Source organism: Australozyma saopauloensis, chromosome 5 (genome assembly GCF_035610405.1).
Source record: "Australozyma saopauloensis chromosome 5, complete sequence".
NCBI classification, from domain to species: domain Eukaryota; kingdom Fungi; phylum Ascomycota; class Pichiomycetes; order Serinales; family Metschnikowiaceae; genus Australozyma; species Australozyma saopauloensis.
In genome coordinates this window covers 1,130,076-1,144,025 of record NC_086135.1, presented here as the reverse complement: position 1 = coordinate 1,144,025, position 13,950 = coordinate 1,130,076, and the positions used below count along the sequence as shown (strand labels likewise).

At 42.4% G+C, this 13,950-nt stretch overlaps 6 protein-coding genes across 6 annotated transcripts; 5 read left to right on the top strand and 1 right to left on the bottom strand.

Annotated features, from left to right (window-relative positions):
* Positions 1 to 92: 92 nt before the first annotated feature.
* PUMCH_004397 (uncharacterized protein) lies at positions 93 to 1,472 on the bottom strand (the record flags this gene model as incomplete). The annotated part of the gene is made up of 1 exon (XM_063023334.1): positions 93 to 1,472. One exon carries the CDS (start codon positions 1,470 to 1,472, stop codon positions 93 to 95), a length of 1,380 nt encoding a protein of 459 aa, XP_062879404.1.
* A 726-nt stretch (positions 1,473 to 2,198) lies between these two features.
* Positions 2,199 to 2,876, top strand: PUMCH_004396 (uncharacterized protein; the record flags this gene model as incomplete). The annotated part of the gene is made up of 1 exon (XM_063023333.1): positions 2,199 to 2,876. One exon carries the CDS (start codon positions 2,199 to 2,201, stop codon positions 2,874 to 2,876), a length of 678 nt encoding a protein of 225 aa, XP_062879403.1.
* A 346-nt stretch (positions 2,877 to 3,222) lies between these two features.
* PUMCH_004395 (uncharacterized protein) lies at positions 3,223 to 5,625 on the top strand (the record flags this gene model as incomplete). The annotated part of the gene is made up of 1 exon (XM_063023332.1): positions 3,223 to 5,625. One exon carries the CDS (start codon positions 3,223 to 3,225, stop codon positions 5,623 to 5,625), a length of 2,403 nt encoding a protein of 800 aa, XP_062879402.1.
* A 178-nt stretch (positions 5,626 to 5,803) lies between these two features.
* PUMCH_004394 (uncharacterized protein) lies at positions 5,804 to 6,853 on the top strand (the record flags this gene model as incomplete). The annotated part of the gene is made up of 1 exon (XM_063023331.1): positions 5,804 to 6,853. The coding sequence occupies one exon, from the start codon at positions 5,804 to 5,806 to the stop codon at positions 6,851 to 6,853; it is 1,050 nt and encodes a 349-aa protein (XP_062879401.1).
* A 1,294-nt stretch (positions 6,854 to 8,147) lies between these two features.
* On the top strand, positions 8,148 to 8,948 carry PUMCH_004393 (uncharacterized protein; the record flags this gene model as incomplete). Its single annotated transcript, XM_063023330.1, has 1 exon — positions 8,148 to 8,948. One exon carries the CDS (start codon positions 8,148 to 8,150, stop codon positions 8,946 to 8,948), a length of 801 nt encoding a protein of 266 aa, XP_062879400.1.
* Positions 8,949 to 9,730: 782 nt separating this feature from the next.
* On the top strand, positions 9,731 to 13,597 carry PUMCH_004392 (uncharacterized protein; the record flags this gene model as incomplete). The annotated part of the gene is made up of 1 exon (XM_063023329.1): positions 9,731 to 13,597. The coding sequence occupies one exon, from the start codon at positions 9,731 to 9,733 to the stop codon at positions 13,595 to 13,597; it is 3,867 nt and encodes a 1,288-aa protein (XP_062879399.1).
* Positions 13,598 to 13,950: the final 353 nt, after the last annotated feature.

Below are 13,950 nucleotides of genomic sequence, written 5' to 3'. Positions count from 1 at the left end.
TCATAAATATAATTCTTTCAACTCCCACAAATGATTCACATTATTTTTTTTTTGCATTCATACATATTTTTCTAAATACAACCGACACCTGCTTACAATCTAGCTTCCTTGTCGATGGCCTCAATGACAATGGCAGAGGCACCACCACCACCGTTACAGATACCAGCAGCACCAATACGGCCACCCTCTTGACTCAAAATAGAGATCAATGTGACAATAACACGAGCACCGGAACATCCCAATGGGTGTCCCAAAGCGACAGCACCACCGTAGACGTTCAACTTCTCTTGAGGCAAACCACAGATCTTAGCATTGGCCAAACCAACAACAGAGAAGGCCTCGTTCAACTCGTAGAAGTCAACATCGTCATAGGAAACCTTGGCGTGCTTCAAAGCCTTTGGAAGAGCCAATGCTGGGGCAATGGTGAAGTCCAATGGCTCTCTGGCAGCCTCACCCCAACCGGCGATACGTGCAATTGGGTGCAAACCCAACTCCTTGAGCTTAGCCTCGGAAACCAAAACGAGAGCAGCACCACCATCGTTCAACTTGGAGGCATTGACGGCAGTGACAGTACCGTTGTCCTTTTGGAAGACAGTACGGGCGGACTTCAAACGGCTCTCATCAAACTTCTTTGGCTCCTCGTCTTGAGCGATGACAACATCTGGCTTGCCACGTTGTCCCTTGATGGTAACAGGGGCGATTTCGGCATCGAACTTGGCACCGGATTGAGCAGCCTGAGCCTTCTTGTAAGAGTTAGCAGCGAAAAGGTCTTGGTCCTCACGACTAATCTCCTGCTCCTTGGCACACTTCTCAGCGGCAACACCCATCAATTGCTGACTGTAGACGTCCAACAAACCATCCTTTTGAACACCGTCAACCATGGTGGCATCACCGTAACGGGCACCAGTACGAGCAGTGGGGAGGTAGTATGGAGTGTTAGACATAGACTCGGCACCACCGGCGACAACAATGTCGGCAGAGCCAGTCATGATAGCCTGGGCACCGAAAATGACAGCCTTCATACCAGAAGCACAGACCTTGTTAACAGTGGTGGCCACAACCTCCTTGGTAAGACCAGCCTTCAAAGCAACCTGTCTAGCAGGAGCCTGGCCAACATTGGCTTGTAAAACACCACCGAAGATGATTTCATCAACATCCTCAGCCTTGATTTGGGGCACTTTCTCAAGGGCAGACTTGACAGCATGGGCACCCAAGTCAGAGTAGGTCAAGGAGGAGAGACTGCCCTGGAACGAGCCAATAGGGGTTCTAGCAGTTGCAACAATGTAGACGGACATGGCAGGTATGGGATAAGATGAATATATTCTCTTTTTTCTCGCGGGATTTCTCACAAGATACGAGGGTATATATATATATAATGTGGATCGATCGTATACTGTTGTATACAGTGCCATACGACCAAGTCCCTTCAGAGGCTCGGTTATACCGATAGAGGTGGAGGTTGGGAGTATCATCAATTGGGACGAAATGGTCAGTTCGGCCTTCAAACTAGATCATGTCAATTTAATTTTTTTTTAATTGATTTTTGTTTTTGATATATTGAGAGGCAATTCTCTTAACCCTCCAGTATGTAATTCTTGCGATGGCTTGATGTGAATATAGTGGTGCGACGCGTGCATCAGATCCCACGGCTGCATTACCGTTTTCCACTAAATCAAAGACAGAAATATACGAGACAACAAAAGATTTTAAGGGGGAAATTGAACATTCTCAAAATCAAACTATAAGAATAAGAATAATTCAATCTATTGGGTAATTTTCGGATTGAACGACTTTTTAATTTTTTAAAGTTGGGAATCTTTCAGCTTGACCATCACAGGTCTCTCATCGTACATCACTGCCGGCCGACTACCATCATTCAGGACACTTCGATGAATGGTGCCTTTTCAAGTTTCGAGTTTCTCTCATTAGACTTGAGATAAATTCAAATTTCATCAAATTCTAAAAACTCTATAAATCATTCCAAAACCCACAATTTTTTTACTTTCCAGTCTTCTTCCCCACCGATCACTGGCCTTCTCGAATTCCCCGTAGCACCGAGGGCGGTATCGCACCGTCCCAAATGTGCACACTCTTGTACTAGCCATATTTAACATAGAATCCTTATCTCCACTAGACCGCTTGTTGTACACTTTCCCTCCTCCCACCAACTTCTTTCACTCCCTCTTTTATTTATACGAATGAGTTTGCGTTTGCCTGCCCGTCTTCTTCTTTTGGGAGCTCCTGGCTCAGGGAAAGGAACTCAATCCTCTCGGTTACTCAAGGTCTTTCCCCAGATCGACGCTTTGTCCTCCGGTGATATTTTGCGTAACGAAATTTTGCAAAAGACACCCTTGGGGTTGGAGGCCTCCAAATTCATGCAAAGGGGTGAATTGGTTCCAGACTCCACCATTGTGGGTGTGATTGCCAGCCGCATGAAACGTGAACAGACTTCGGCCGATTCTGGAAGCTGGCTCCTTGACGGATTTCCTCGAACAAAAGTCCAGGCCGAGGCTCTTGACGGTATGTTAGGCCATGAGCAGAACATCAATCTTGTGGTGGAATTGGATGTGGACCAGGATGTCATCTTGCAGAGAATCGAGTCCAGATGGGTCCATCCAGGGTCGGGCCGCGTTTATAATATCGACTACAATCCTCCAAAGGTTCCTTTCAAAGATGATGTGACTGGTGAGCCACTCGTGAAGAGACCAGATGATACTGCGGAGGTGTTCCAGAAGAGATTGGACTCGTACAATACCATGCTCCATCCTTTAAAAGAGTACTATTCGGGAAAAGACGTCTTGGTTTCTCTCAAGGGGAACACTTCCGACGTGATTTTTCCTCAATTGAAGTCGCTTATTGAGGATCGATTCTCTTGAGGCCGATGAAATGAAGATAAGACCATGACCCCACCACCCCTTCACCATATATTCAATTCTTGTTTCAAATCACTTGAATTTTCGCCATGTCCGAAGATACGATAAATCATACGTCGTCATCTCGCTTACTTTCATTCGGAATACCAACGCATTGCTCAAAACCTAACGAGCGGACTGATAATTCAAGGAATTGATTTTGCTTTGCCAAATATTGAACAATTCCCATTGTTTATAGCTCATAAATATTCTTACTTGCTTTTTTTCCTGCGTATTTTCCTAGCCTGAACTCACAGATCAATACATATCTGTACTCCTCCACATTGCAGCCAGTATCTAAGTCAACCACATGAAATTTGAGATCGACGGACTCCCAGTCCTCTTTCCGTACCCAAAAATCTACCCAGAGCAATATGAGTACATGTCAGATATAAAAAAGACATTGGATGTGGGCGGCAATTGTATCTTGGAGATGCCTTCGGGTACTGGTAAGACTGTCTCATTGCTTTCGCTAACAGTGGCGTACCAAATGCATTATCCTGAGCACAGAAAAATTGTTTACTGCTCTCGTACCATGTCGGAAATTGAAAAAGCACTTATAGAGTTGAAAAATTTGATGGATTACCGGGCCTCCGAACTAGGGTATGTGGAGGAATTCAGAGGCTTGGGTCTTACCAGTAGAAAGAATCTTTGCTTGCATCCCACCATTTCGAAGGAAAGGAAAGGTGCCGTAGTTGATGAAAAATGTCGTCGTGTCACCAATGGTCAATTGAAGCAGAAATTGGAGAAGGAGAATGTCTCCACAGAGCAAATGAATCAACACGCAGATCAGTATGGCCTCTGCTCATACCACGAGAAGATGTACGACTATGACCAACACGATCTTATACCGAATGGCGTTTATTCGTTTGAGGGTTTGATTCAGTACTGTAAGGAACAAGGGACCTGTCCTTATTTCACTGTCAGAAGAATGATGCCATTTTGCAATGTGATCATTTATTCGTATCACTATTTGCTAGATCCTAAAATCGCCGAGCGCGTTTCGCGCGAATTGAGCAAAGACAGCATTATTATTTTCGATGAGGCGCACAACATCGATAACGTTTGCATCGAGTCTCTCTCTCTCTACCTCACAGATGATACGCTAAAACGAGCTACAAGAGGTGCTAACAAGTTAGCAGACGCAGTTGAAGAAATGAAAGCACAGGATAATGAAAAATTACGAGATGAGTATCAAAAATTGGTAGAGGGTCTCCGACAAAACGAGATAGCTCGTGAAGAAGATCAGTTCATGGCCAATCCGGTTCTACCTCAAGATTTACTAGATGAGGCTATTCCAGGAAATATAAGAAAAGCCGAGCACTTCATATCGTTTTTGAAACGATTTGTGGAGTATTTGAAGACAAGGATGAAGGTTTTGCACGTCATCAGTGAGACACCGGTGAGCTTCTTGCAGCATTTAAAAGAGCTCACGTTTATCGACAAGAAACCCTTGAGGTTCTGCTCTGAGCGTTTGTCCCTCCTCGTAAGAACCTTAGAACTCTCAGATGTTGAGGATTTGAACGCTTTGAAGGACATTGCTACCTTCGCGACTCTTGTGTCTACATACGAGGAGGGTTTCCAGCTCATTTTGGAGCCTTTCGAAACGGAGGGCTCAACAGTCCCCAATCCCATTTTGCACTTTACTTGCTTAGATGCCTCTATTGCGATGAAGCCTGTATTTGATCGATTCTCCTCCGTTATCATTACATCTGGTACGATCTCACCTTTGGATATGTACCCAAAGATGTTGAATTTCCAAACTGTGGTGCAAGAGTCATACACAATGACTTTGGCGCGCAGATCATTCTTGCCGATGGTTGTAACTAAAGGCTCCGACCAAACCTCAATTTCATCTCGTTTCGAGATCAGAAATGATCCTTCTGTTGTCCGGAACTACGGTTCTCTTTTGATAGAATTTGCGAAAAGCACACCTGATGGTATGGTAGTTTTCTTTCCGTCATACCTTTACATGGAGTCTATCATTTCGATGTGGCAAACTATGGGTGTTCTTGACGAAGTGTGGAAATACAAATTGATTCTCGTCGAAACACCAGATGCACAAGAAACATCGCTTGCTCTAGAAACATACAGAAAAGCTTGTTCTAATGGACGTGGAGCAGTCCTATTGTCTGTTGCGCGTGGAAAGGTCTCTGAAGGTATCGATTTCGACCACCACTTTGGTCGTACAGTATTGATGATTGGTATCCCATTCCAGTATACAGAGTCAAGAATATTGAAGGCTCGTCTTGAGTTTTTACGAGACCATTATCAAATCAAAGAGAATGACTTTTTGTCTTTCGATGCCATGCGGCATGCCGCACAATGCTTGGGGCGTGTTTTGAGAGGAAAGGATGACTACGGTATTATGGTTCTTGCGGACAGAAGATTCAAAAACAAGAGAGGACAACTACCCAAATGGATTTCGCAAGCCCTATATGAAGCAGACACAAACCTTTCTACAGATATGGCACTTGCGAATGCCAAAAAGTTCCTACGCAATTTGGCCCAGCCTACTAACCCAGACGATCAGGACGGAGTTTCAGTGTGGGACCTTGAAAGACTACAGGAGTATCAGAGACAAGAGAAGCTGCGCAACCCCAACATTCAAGCTGAAGAGGAGAATGTCGATGTGGATGATATGGAGAGCGCCAACGGGGACGCACCTGATGATTTCATGGATCTCGATGATGCAGATCTCGAGATGTTGTAGAGCACTTCATGAGTGCGAATTGAGCCTTTTCTATTATAATATTAGACTCTCGGTTTCTTAAAAAAAACTTATACAAATTACACGCAAATTTTGAATATTATATCGAAATGTCACTTCGCCTACTTACACACAGTGTACACACACCCTCTTGCTTAGCTAAACACCAAAGTATAAGTTCATGTCCAATGAGTATTACGCACTCATTCTTGAATTCAATGCTCGAGTGGTGAAATTAGGCTTTGCACGTGAAGCAATTGAGCATGTTCAATTAACTCCATCTCACCCTACTTGGCAGAAATATGCCTTTCAACAACAGAGCCAAGTCGAGCCATCATTCCTCGGGTTGTCATCGCACTGCCTTGATAACGATTTAAAGATTCAATTGTTGGGAAATTCTCGTTCTGATTCGGCACTTGAGAGAATGCTAGAACAATATCAAAAGGACTATGATCTGGTACAATGGTTCGATTGGTCAACAAATGGATTTGTTGAACTTTCTCGCTTGGTTCGTCATTTAATTTCCACTTCTCTTTTGGTTTCTCCCTTATTCACAAAATTGTTTGTGGTGGATAATGGGCTTCTGGCCCTGTCGAAGCGTATGTTTTGTGAAACAATGACAAAGATGCTGACATGTGCCGCTGTTGTATTCCTTTCATACTCTTTATGCACATCCATTGCTTCTGGAGTTTCTGATGCACTAGTCATAGATTTTGGCTGGGAGACATGTAAGATTTACACTGTCATTGACTATAGAGTCGTTCGTAGTGAAGAGTTTGTTGAGTTCTCGCATGAAAGTATTCACTACCGTATCATGAAGGATCGAGGCACTAACTCTTTCTCTGAGATTGAAATATTTATACAAGACGTTGTTTGCGATAGTGAAGATGTGTTTGCAGAATTGGGTTTGGAGCAATTGCCAGAGGTAATAGCCAATCTGATTCAGAAATCCGCAATTGACAACAGACCGCTTCTATCTCAAAACATTATTATCACTGGTTTTTTTGCTCAATATAGTCGATTCCAAATCGCGTGTTTCCAGGAAACCACAAAGGCTTTGCAGACATTATCTGCAAACGGTCTTGAGAATCTCGGCGCTTGGTGTGGTGCATCAATTTACTGTTCTACAATACTTTTTACGGAAAATTATGATGATTGGAAGCATATGCAAATCGGCAGCGGAAAGCTTACCGTCGAAAGCGCTAGGGAGTTAGAACGCTACCATGGATAATCTGGTAGCCGAAGAGACTTTTCCTCGACAGAGTATTTTGCCCAAGGGTATAGGTCATCGAATTCGTCAGGTGACACCCCGACTGTGAACTGTTTCACAATCTTCCAAAGATTCTTTTTTGGGCTAGGTCCCACAACTTTGAGAGACTCGAACTCGTCAGCTAATATATTCAATAATTGGCTCTCTTCAGTCTCGTTGTTGTAATGAAATTCCTGAACTCTCGCCAATGGCGATGATGAATAAATGTTGACATCTCCTCGTTGGCATTCTAACGCAGAAAAATCCAATCGTATAGAATTAGAAGGTAAATGACAAGTCATCTGAGGGCGCTTTGTGTAGTCATTGTATCCTTTGAAGTCTATATCGTCAATTTTTACTTCTGCATCAAGAATTGAGGCACTTGGACAATTAAAAGAACTGGTTGGTTCGTCGTGTAACTGGCCAAAGGAGCTATCATCCATATTCCTTATGGGCTTCAATGTACTGAGTTCGATCTCTTCGAAGAAATTCAGGTCATGGGGATTCGTTCTGTATTCGCTAGTGTCGTAGAATATGTCGACAGAACCACAATTTGAGTGGATCGGACGAGGAGAGCTGAACGATTTGCTCTTTACTTTCGATTTTGGTTTAAAATCTACATTCCAAATCTCAGTTTTGTTCTCCTCGAGCTTTGAACATGGACTTGCTTTCTGGCGGGTTTTCTGAATCATGAGACGGGGAATTGGTCCTGGCCTACTACAAGAAGAAGTTTGAAATTCTCCGGAATTTTGATTCTTCTTTTTCAGATTCATGCAACTTTCTAATCGACTGAAATCCTGAAAATTTAAGCTGGCGCTCTTTGCGTTTCCGGAAACCAATTGGTGGTAGCGGCTGCAAAAGTGTACAAAGAGACGTTTCATCGAACCGCAGTGACAACAGGGGAAGAGAACCCGAATTTTTTATCGATAAACAAGAGGCCTTCATTGCTTGTTGTTCATCCAGTGTATCTTTTTCATCAAAATAACGAAATCAATTTTGCTCTTTTCTGTATACTCTATTTTCATCAAGGTTCGCCTGATTACTAAGTGACGCATCATTTAATAATCACTATAAGACCATGGCCCAGACTCGCGTTGTAAAAAGTGCAAAAAAAGAATAACACAAGGTTTACCACCAAAATTTGAATTCTTCTGTATAGATATTCTATTTGATCCAAATCTCTTACCCTTATCTACCACCGACTCAGCCGCCTGTATAGTCACACTCTCTGATTACCTAAGAACCATACACTTCATACTCCCCACTCCACAATACAATGTCTTGGGAAGGTTTCAAGAAAGCAATTAACAGAGCAGGAGGCTCAATTCTCGTGAAGGAAGTGGACAAAACAATTGATAAGGATTTCGACTCCGAGGAGCGTAGATACAAAACTTTGAAGAATGCTGGCCAAGGATTACAGAAAGCGTCCAAGGGATACTTGGATGCATTGAGAGCTGTGACAGCATCTCAGGTCACAATTGCAGAGATCGTTTCCAATTTGTACGAGGATGGCACCAGCAGTGGCTCTGGTTCAGCATATTCAACAGTTGGTGCATACTACTTACAATCCGTGAGAGATATAGACGAAGAGACTGTGAAGCAGGTCGATGGTCCTTTCCGAGAAACCATTTTGGATCCAATCACAAAGTTTGCTAACTACTTCAACGAGATTGATGAAGCTATCAAGAAAAGAATCCATAAGAAAACAGACTACGACCAATGTAAGGCTAAGGTGAGGCGTTTGATCGATAAACCAGCAAAAGATGCGGCTAAATTGCCACGTGCAGAGAAGGAATTGTCCATGGCAAAGGAGATTTACGACGGATTGAATGAGCAATTGAAGGCCGAGTTACCTCAGCTCATTAGTTTGCGAGTACCATTTTATGATCCTTCTTTTGAGAGTTTGGTGAAGATTCAATTGAAATTCTGCACTGAGGGCTACTCAAGGTTGGCGCAAGTTCAGCAATACTTGGACCAAGCTAGTCGTGATGACTACGCCAACGGAGTCTTGGATGGTAAGATCGACGACTTGATCATGCAAATGAATGGGTTGAATATAGCTAGTATTGCGAAATAGTAAGCCGTGGCAATTGAGCCCGGCAGTTTGTTTGGAAAATGCTAGCAACGTCTAGGCTTGGAAAGCTATAGACATGTCAATAAAAGACAGTTCAGGGGCAGGAGCCCGTTGGAATGTTCTTCGAATATACTGGAATAAATAAGAGTTTTTTTCTCGTGATAAGTGATCTTCAATATGTTTGTCGCTTATTTTTGACTCTCGCATGTCATTCGGTTTCCAAACCCTGTCAAAATTTCAAGAGTGAAAAACTGCTTAAGCGACCTATTGGAAGCCAAAATGAAATTTACTTAAAGGATTCATTAATTATTTCACGCCATAAGATTTTTTAAAAAAAAAAGTCCCCTATGATCTTTCAAAATTAATTGATCTTTTCCTTGGCTTGAGTTCCGTGACCCCCACTAGAGAATCGCACCACCTTTGGCAAAGTGAGACACTCGCTTTTGCCCTGAAATCACCTGAGCATCGCAAATTTTTTGTCAGACCCTGATTATAAAACATCAATTGGCATCCTCCTACCACAGGTGATTTCTCATTCAGTACAGCTTCCATTAATTGACCAAAATATCCTTGCCACACAACTGAGGTTTCTTCAATTGACTCTTCTACTTCGTATCGAAAGCTTGGTCTACTGATAATACACCAAACAATCTCCACTTCATATACCCAATATCCTTAGAGATCCAAAACTTCCCTAGTACCTGTCTTCTTGGGCCTTTTTTCCGTTTCCTTAACTCAGCCATACGGAAACTTCACAATCCCTCAGTGTGAACCAGAATGCAAAGATGAAGAGAATTAATTCATGGCTAATCGCGAGTACCGCGCAATTCTTAAAGAAACCCAAACTTTTCATTTTGCTACCTATATTATTCACATTGTTTGTCGCTTACGATGCTTTGTATGACCTCACACTACGACCCATAAATAGTCATTTACTGTTCCATTATAACAACTTCACTCTCAGTGATGGAACGAATCTTCTAGATTCGAGTGTCAGTTTCGGCGCCCCGTGCGAAATCCCGCCTCACCACAAGGTGATGAAAGTCACATTATCCGGAAGCAATGCCCTCAGGTTCGATTTTTTGCAGCAAGTGTACGAATACGAGAAGCTGCTTCCAAAGGAGGTGGTGTACATTTCCCCATTGTCGATGCTTCCGTTGCCGTTTTCTCAGCAAAATCTTCTGGAGGCCGACTACGAGAAAGTGGATAAGTATATCTTGCGCATTTTGAATCATGATTACAGCCATTCGCTCGTCAAATTTTTCTACAACGATATTACGAAGCTAAACCATCTCATTAAGCTGGCAGAAAAGCTTTACATTTACGTTATTTATGACCCCGTGGAGTTCGGAGTCAAATCAATTATTCCTCATGATGACAAGATAACAGACATCAAATACTTGACTGATTCAAATATCGGCTCCGAGTTTTCCAAATACTTCAATTTCATAATTGGGCAGAGGCCATACTTACAGTTCACCTTGCGCTTGATAAAGGCCATTCAACTCGTGGCAATCTTTGCATTTGTGTGCTATGTTTTCCTTTGCATTTCAAATTCGCATAGGATCAGATCTAACATGGGCCTCGTTATCGGATGGGGAATTAGTGTTCTTATCTCATCACTTGCCTCTGTTGATGTCATGAACTTCTTCAAGTCAAAGCTTTATTGGCCCGATGTAGTCGGTGCCACCAACTGGATATCCTCCGGCTACTTCCTCCTATTGGTCATGCTATTTAGTTCTCGAAATCTCATCCGCACCATCAATGACTTGGCTGGAGACAGTACCTTTGGCGCACCTGAAAACATACACAAAAGGCTCATCAAGTTTTTTCTTGGAATCAACAACAGTGTCAACAACTCTCAAGGCGTTTATTACGCTGGAAGATTATTAAGAAAGTATCTTTTCTTGGACCAATTTGCTGCCCTGGTCATCCCAATACCCAATACAACCGTGATTCTCTTGATAAATCTCACCGGTACTACATTTTGTTTCGCGGCACTTGTGGCTCTTTCAAGGGTGGTTTTAAAGGAAGGTGTTGGAGAACTTTACTACCATGGTGCTTTAGACTCATATCTCACTTTCGTCACTGCTCTTTTGATCGACCATTTCTTGCAATTGTCCTTCATTGTTGGGATCATAATAATTGATTTGAACAGATTGGACTTGACTGATCTCATAAATCAATCGAATCTTTCTTTGGAGAAGGAACTGTCGTTTCATGAAGTAAACAATATTTCTGCCTTCTTCTTCGGCAGGGGATCTTGCAAAGCGGCCAAGGGCTCCTTGAGACATCGTCTCGGAACTTTTTTCTTGAAGGTGAGGGCTGCATCACTGTCGACATTCTGGCTGATTGTTTTGCCTGGCGCATTCGTTTGGATTTTCCTTTCTATAGCCGTCATTGCAAAGCTAATAATACCGTCTGATTTGTCAGCTGACCTGCTTGAGCAATTGAACTTCACATCGACACAACTTATTGGTCAAACGAATAATTTTCTCTACTACTCGGAGCTTCTAGCTGTGGTTGTGTTCATCATCGCCTGTTCAGAGTTGACATTTGTTTTAACCTACTCCAAACGTCAACGTCGCCAACAAGACTACTCCACAACAGTAATTCCCTCATCAGCTGATATGACTGTGAACGAGCTTTTGATGAATGGGAAGAAAAAAATGTTTGAGAGTATTACTCTTCGTGATCATTCAGAGTCTGATATTTTGAAGTTAAATACAAACACAAAATGCCCATTGCTTGTTTCGACGGATTTAGAGCATAATGTGTTTGTTTGGCTACCAAGTAAAACGGCATCTGCTCAGATTCCACTCAAGATCTCGACCTTCTTTGGTTCACATGATAAAGACGCCAAAGAAGAAGAATTCTGGCCTATAAACCACATCGAAGTGAGTGACAATGGTTTTTTCATTGTTCTTATTAACTACAACCGATGCAGATTAAAATGTTACGACCGTCGTGCTGGAAAATTTGTTTGGGAGGTATCTCTAACTAGCGAACTTGAATTGCACAAGAAGAGAATGAGCGCTGTGGCTACTTTCTACAGAAAGAAAACTGTAGCTGGATTTCTTGCTCGTAAGTTGTTGCTGAAGCAGCACAAGTCGACCATGAGAAGAGGAAGCAATGCATCAATGTTCTCCTCGCAAATATCCGGAAACTATCCTCCACCACATCTTGATAGCAGCAGTGATGATCAGTCTAGCATCTCTAGTGTGAAGCTTAGTGATAAAGAGAAAGATTTACACCGTGATGAATTCTGCATGATTTTAGAATCGGGTGAATTGATTACGATTTCATGTGACACCGTCAAGATCAAGGTTTACAATATTTTGAGTCTGTTGTACGAACAAGATTCTAGCATTAAAATCATCTCGCTGAAGCTTTTGAAAACGGCAAGAGTCAATGATAGGGTTGTCTGCAATCTCTCAAATGATGAAATAGTTGTCGGGACTGCTGTCAATAATGTTTGGAGGTTCAATAAGCTCGATATGAATGTCAACTTCAATGCACAACCCCAAGCAGCTTACGCTCCTCCAATGATGAAAAGATCCGGAACAGCCAATCGTGACAAAGCTTCCTTTATGTCCGAGAAATTAGAAAGACAAAAGCAACAAGTTGGTCCAAGGCGCTTTAGCAGCATCTCTTCCGCAAGTCTGAACAAATTTCCGCCAATTAATAAGTCGCATATCGTTGTGATTGATTTCGTGGGCATGTTCGTTCGCGTGCAGAATTTACACGCTGAGCTCATTGATGTTATGACCGGAACAATTCTCAAGGTGTTTCATATTGGCAGCTTCAAGCCCGGTTCGTTTAGGGTGTCGCACTCGGAACCTTCGCATTGTAAATTTTGTGGATGTGCTTCTTTTGAGTCTCTCTCGCTTATCTACGAGGATTTCTATGACAAAACTTTGATTGTTCACTCCTACACCATTGAAAATAAGAAATCCAGAAGTAACATTTGTTTGAGAGTGGAGAGAGATCCACGTGAAGTCAGATGTGTGGGATTTGACTCCGTCATTGAACAAATATTCTGGTATGAAGATGTGGAGAAATGGGAGTTAACTGACATGAACGTTATTATGGGTATTAAGAAAGTCACGGAGCCTGTTTGCGAGAACGTTGACAAAAAATCAACCCTTGAATTCAATAAGGATAACAGTCCGCAGGGACTTTCTTCCTTGCGTTCTAGAAAGAAAAATAAGGCTATTCATGCAAAGGACAAGACAAGCAAATCTACCGCAATTAAAGATTTATGGCAGGGATTCGTCATCACAGTTCTGAATGGAAAGTTATTGAACTACAGTATTCCAAACAACACTGAGGATGAAGATTACGATTACAGCTGTACGAGGCCAAACTATATCATGAAGTATGGTTATAAAGCAATTGCCATTGCTTTTGGAAGTGCCATCAAAATTTTATACCTTGGAGGTGACCATCTCATTGAAAACGACCTATACTACTCTGGTACTACGAGTTCGCTTAATCAAATTTTGAAACCAAGCATCGAGGGCCCAGCCAAGAGTAACAGTCTTTTGTTCATCAGTAAACGAAGAAACATGATGGAGCAGAAACGCACAGTGAAATCAAGCTTGGGAGAGACTACCAACCAGACCACAGAAGAGCATAGACAGAATAACTAGCATCTATACGACGCGCAGTTACAGGGCTTACTACGAAAATGCATAATACAGAAAATTTTCATGTAAATAAACATTTAAGAGTTACGATTCAATATTCTTTTGGGCACAGTTTTAGATTCAAAACCGGTTATACCCTAACTTCACCCAGATGTCTCACCCAGATGGACTAAGATGAACAGAGATGGGCCCTCAATTTATTCATGTCTGCAAGACTGATACTCATGACGTAGCCTATCTACATCAACGCCCATTGACCCGATCCAAACAAAATATTAATCCTAAATAGCCATTCCGTAAATCTCGCATTTCGGCTTGCAATGGCTATTGCCGAAATTTGGAAGTCAACTTAGTCA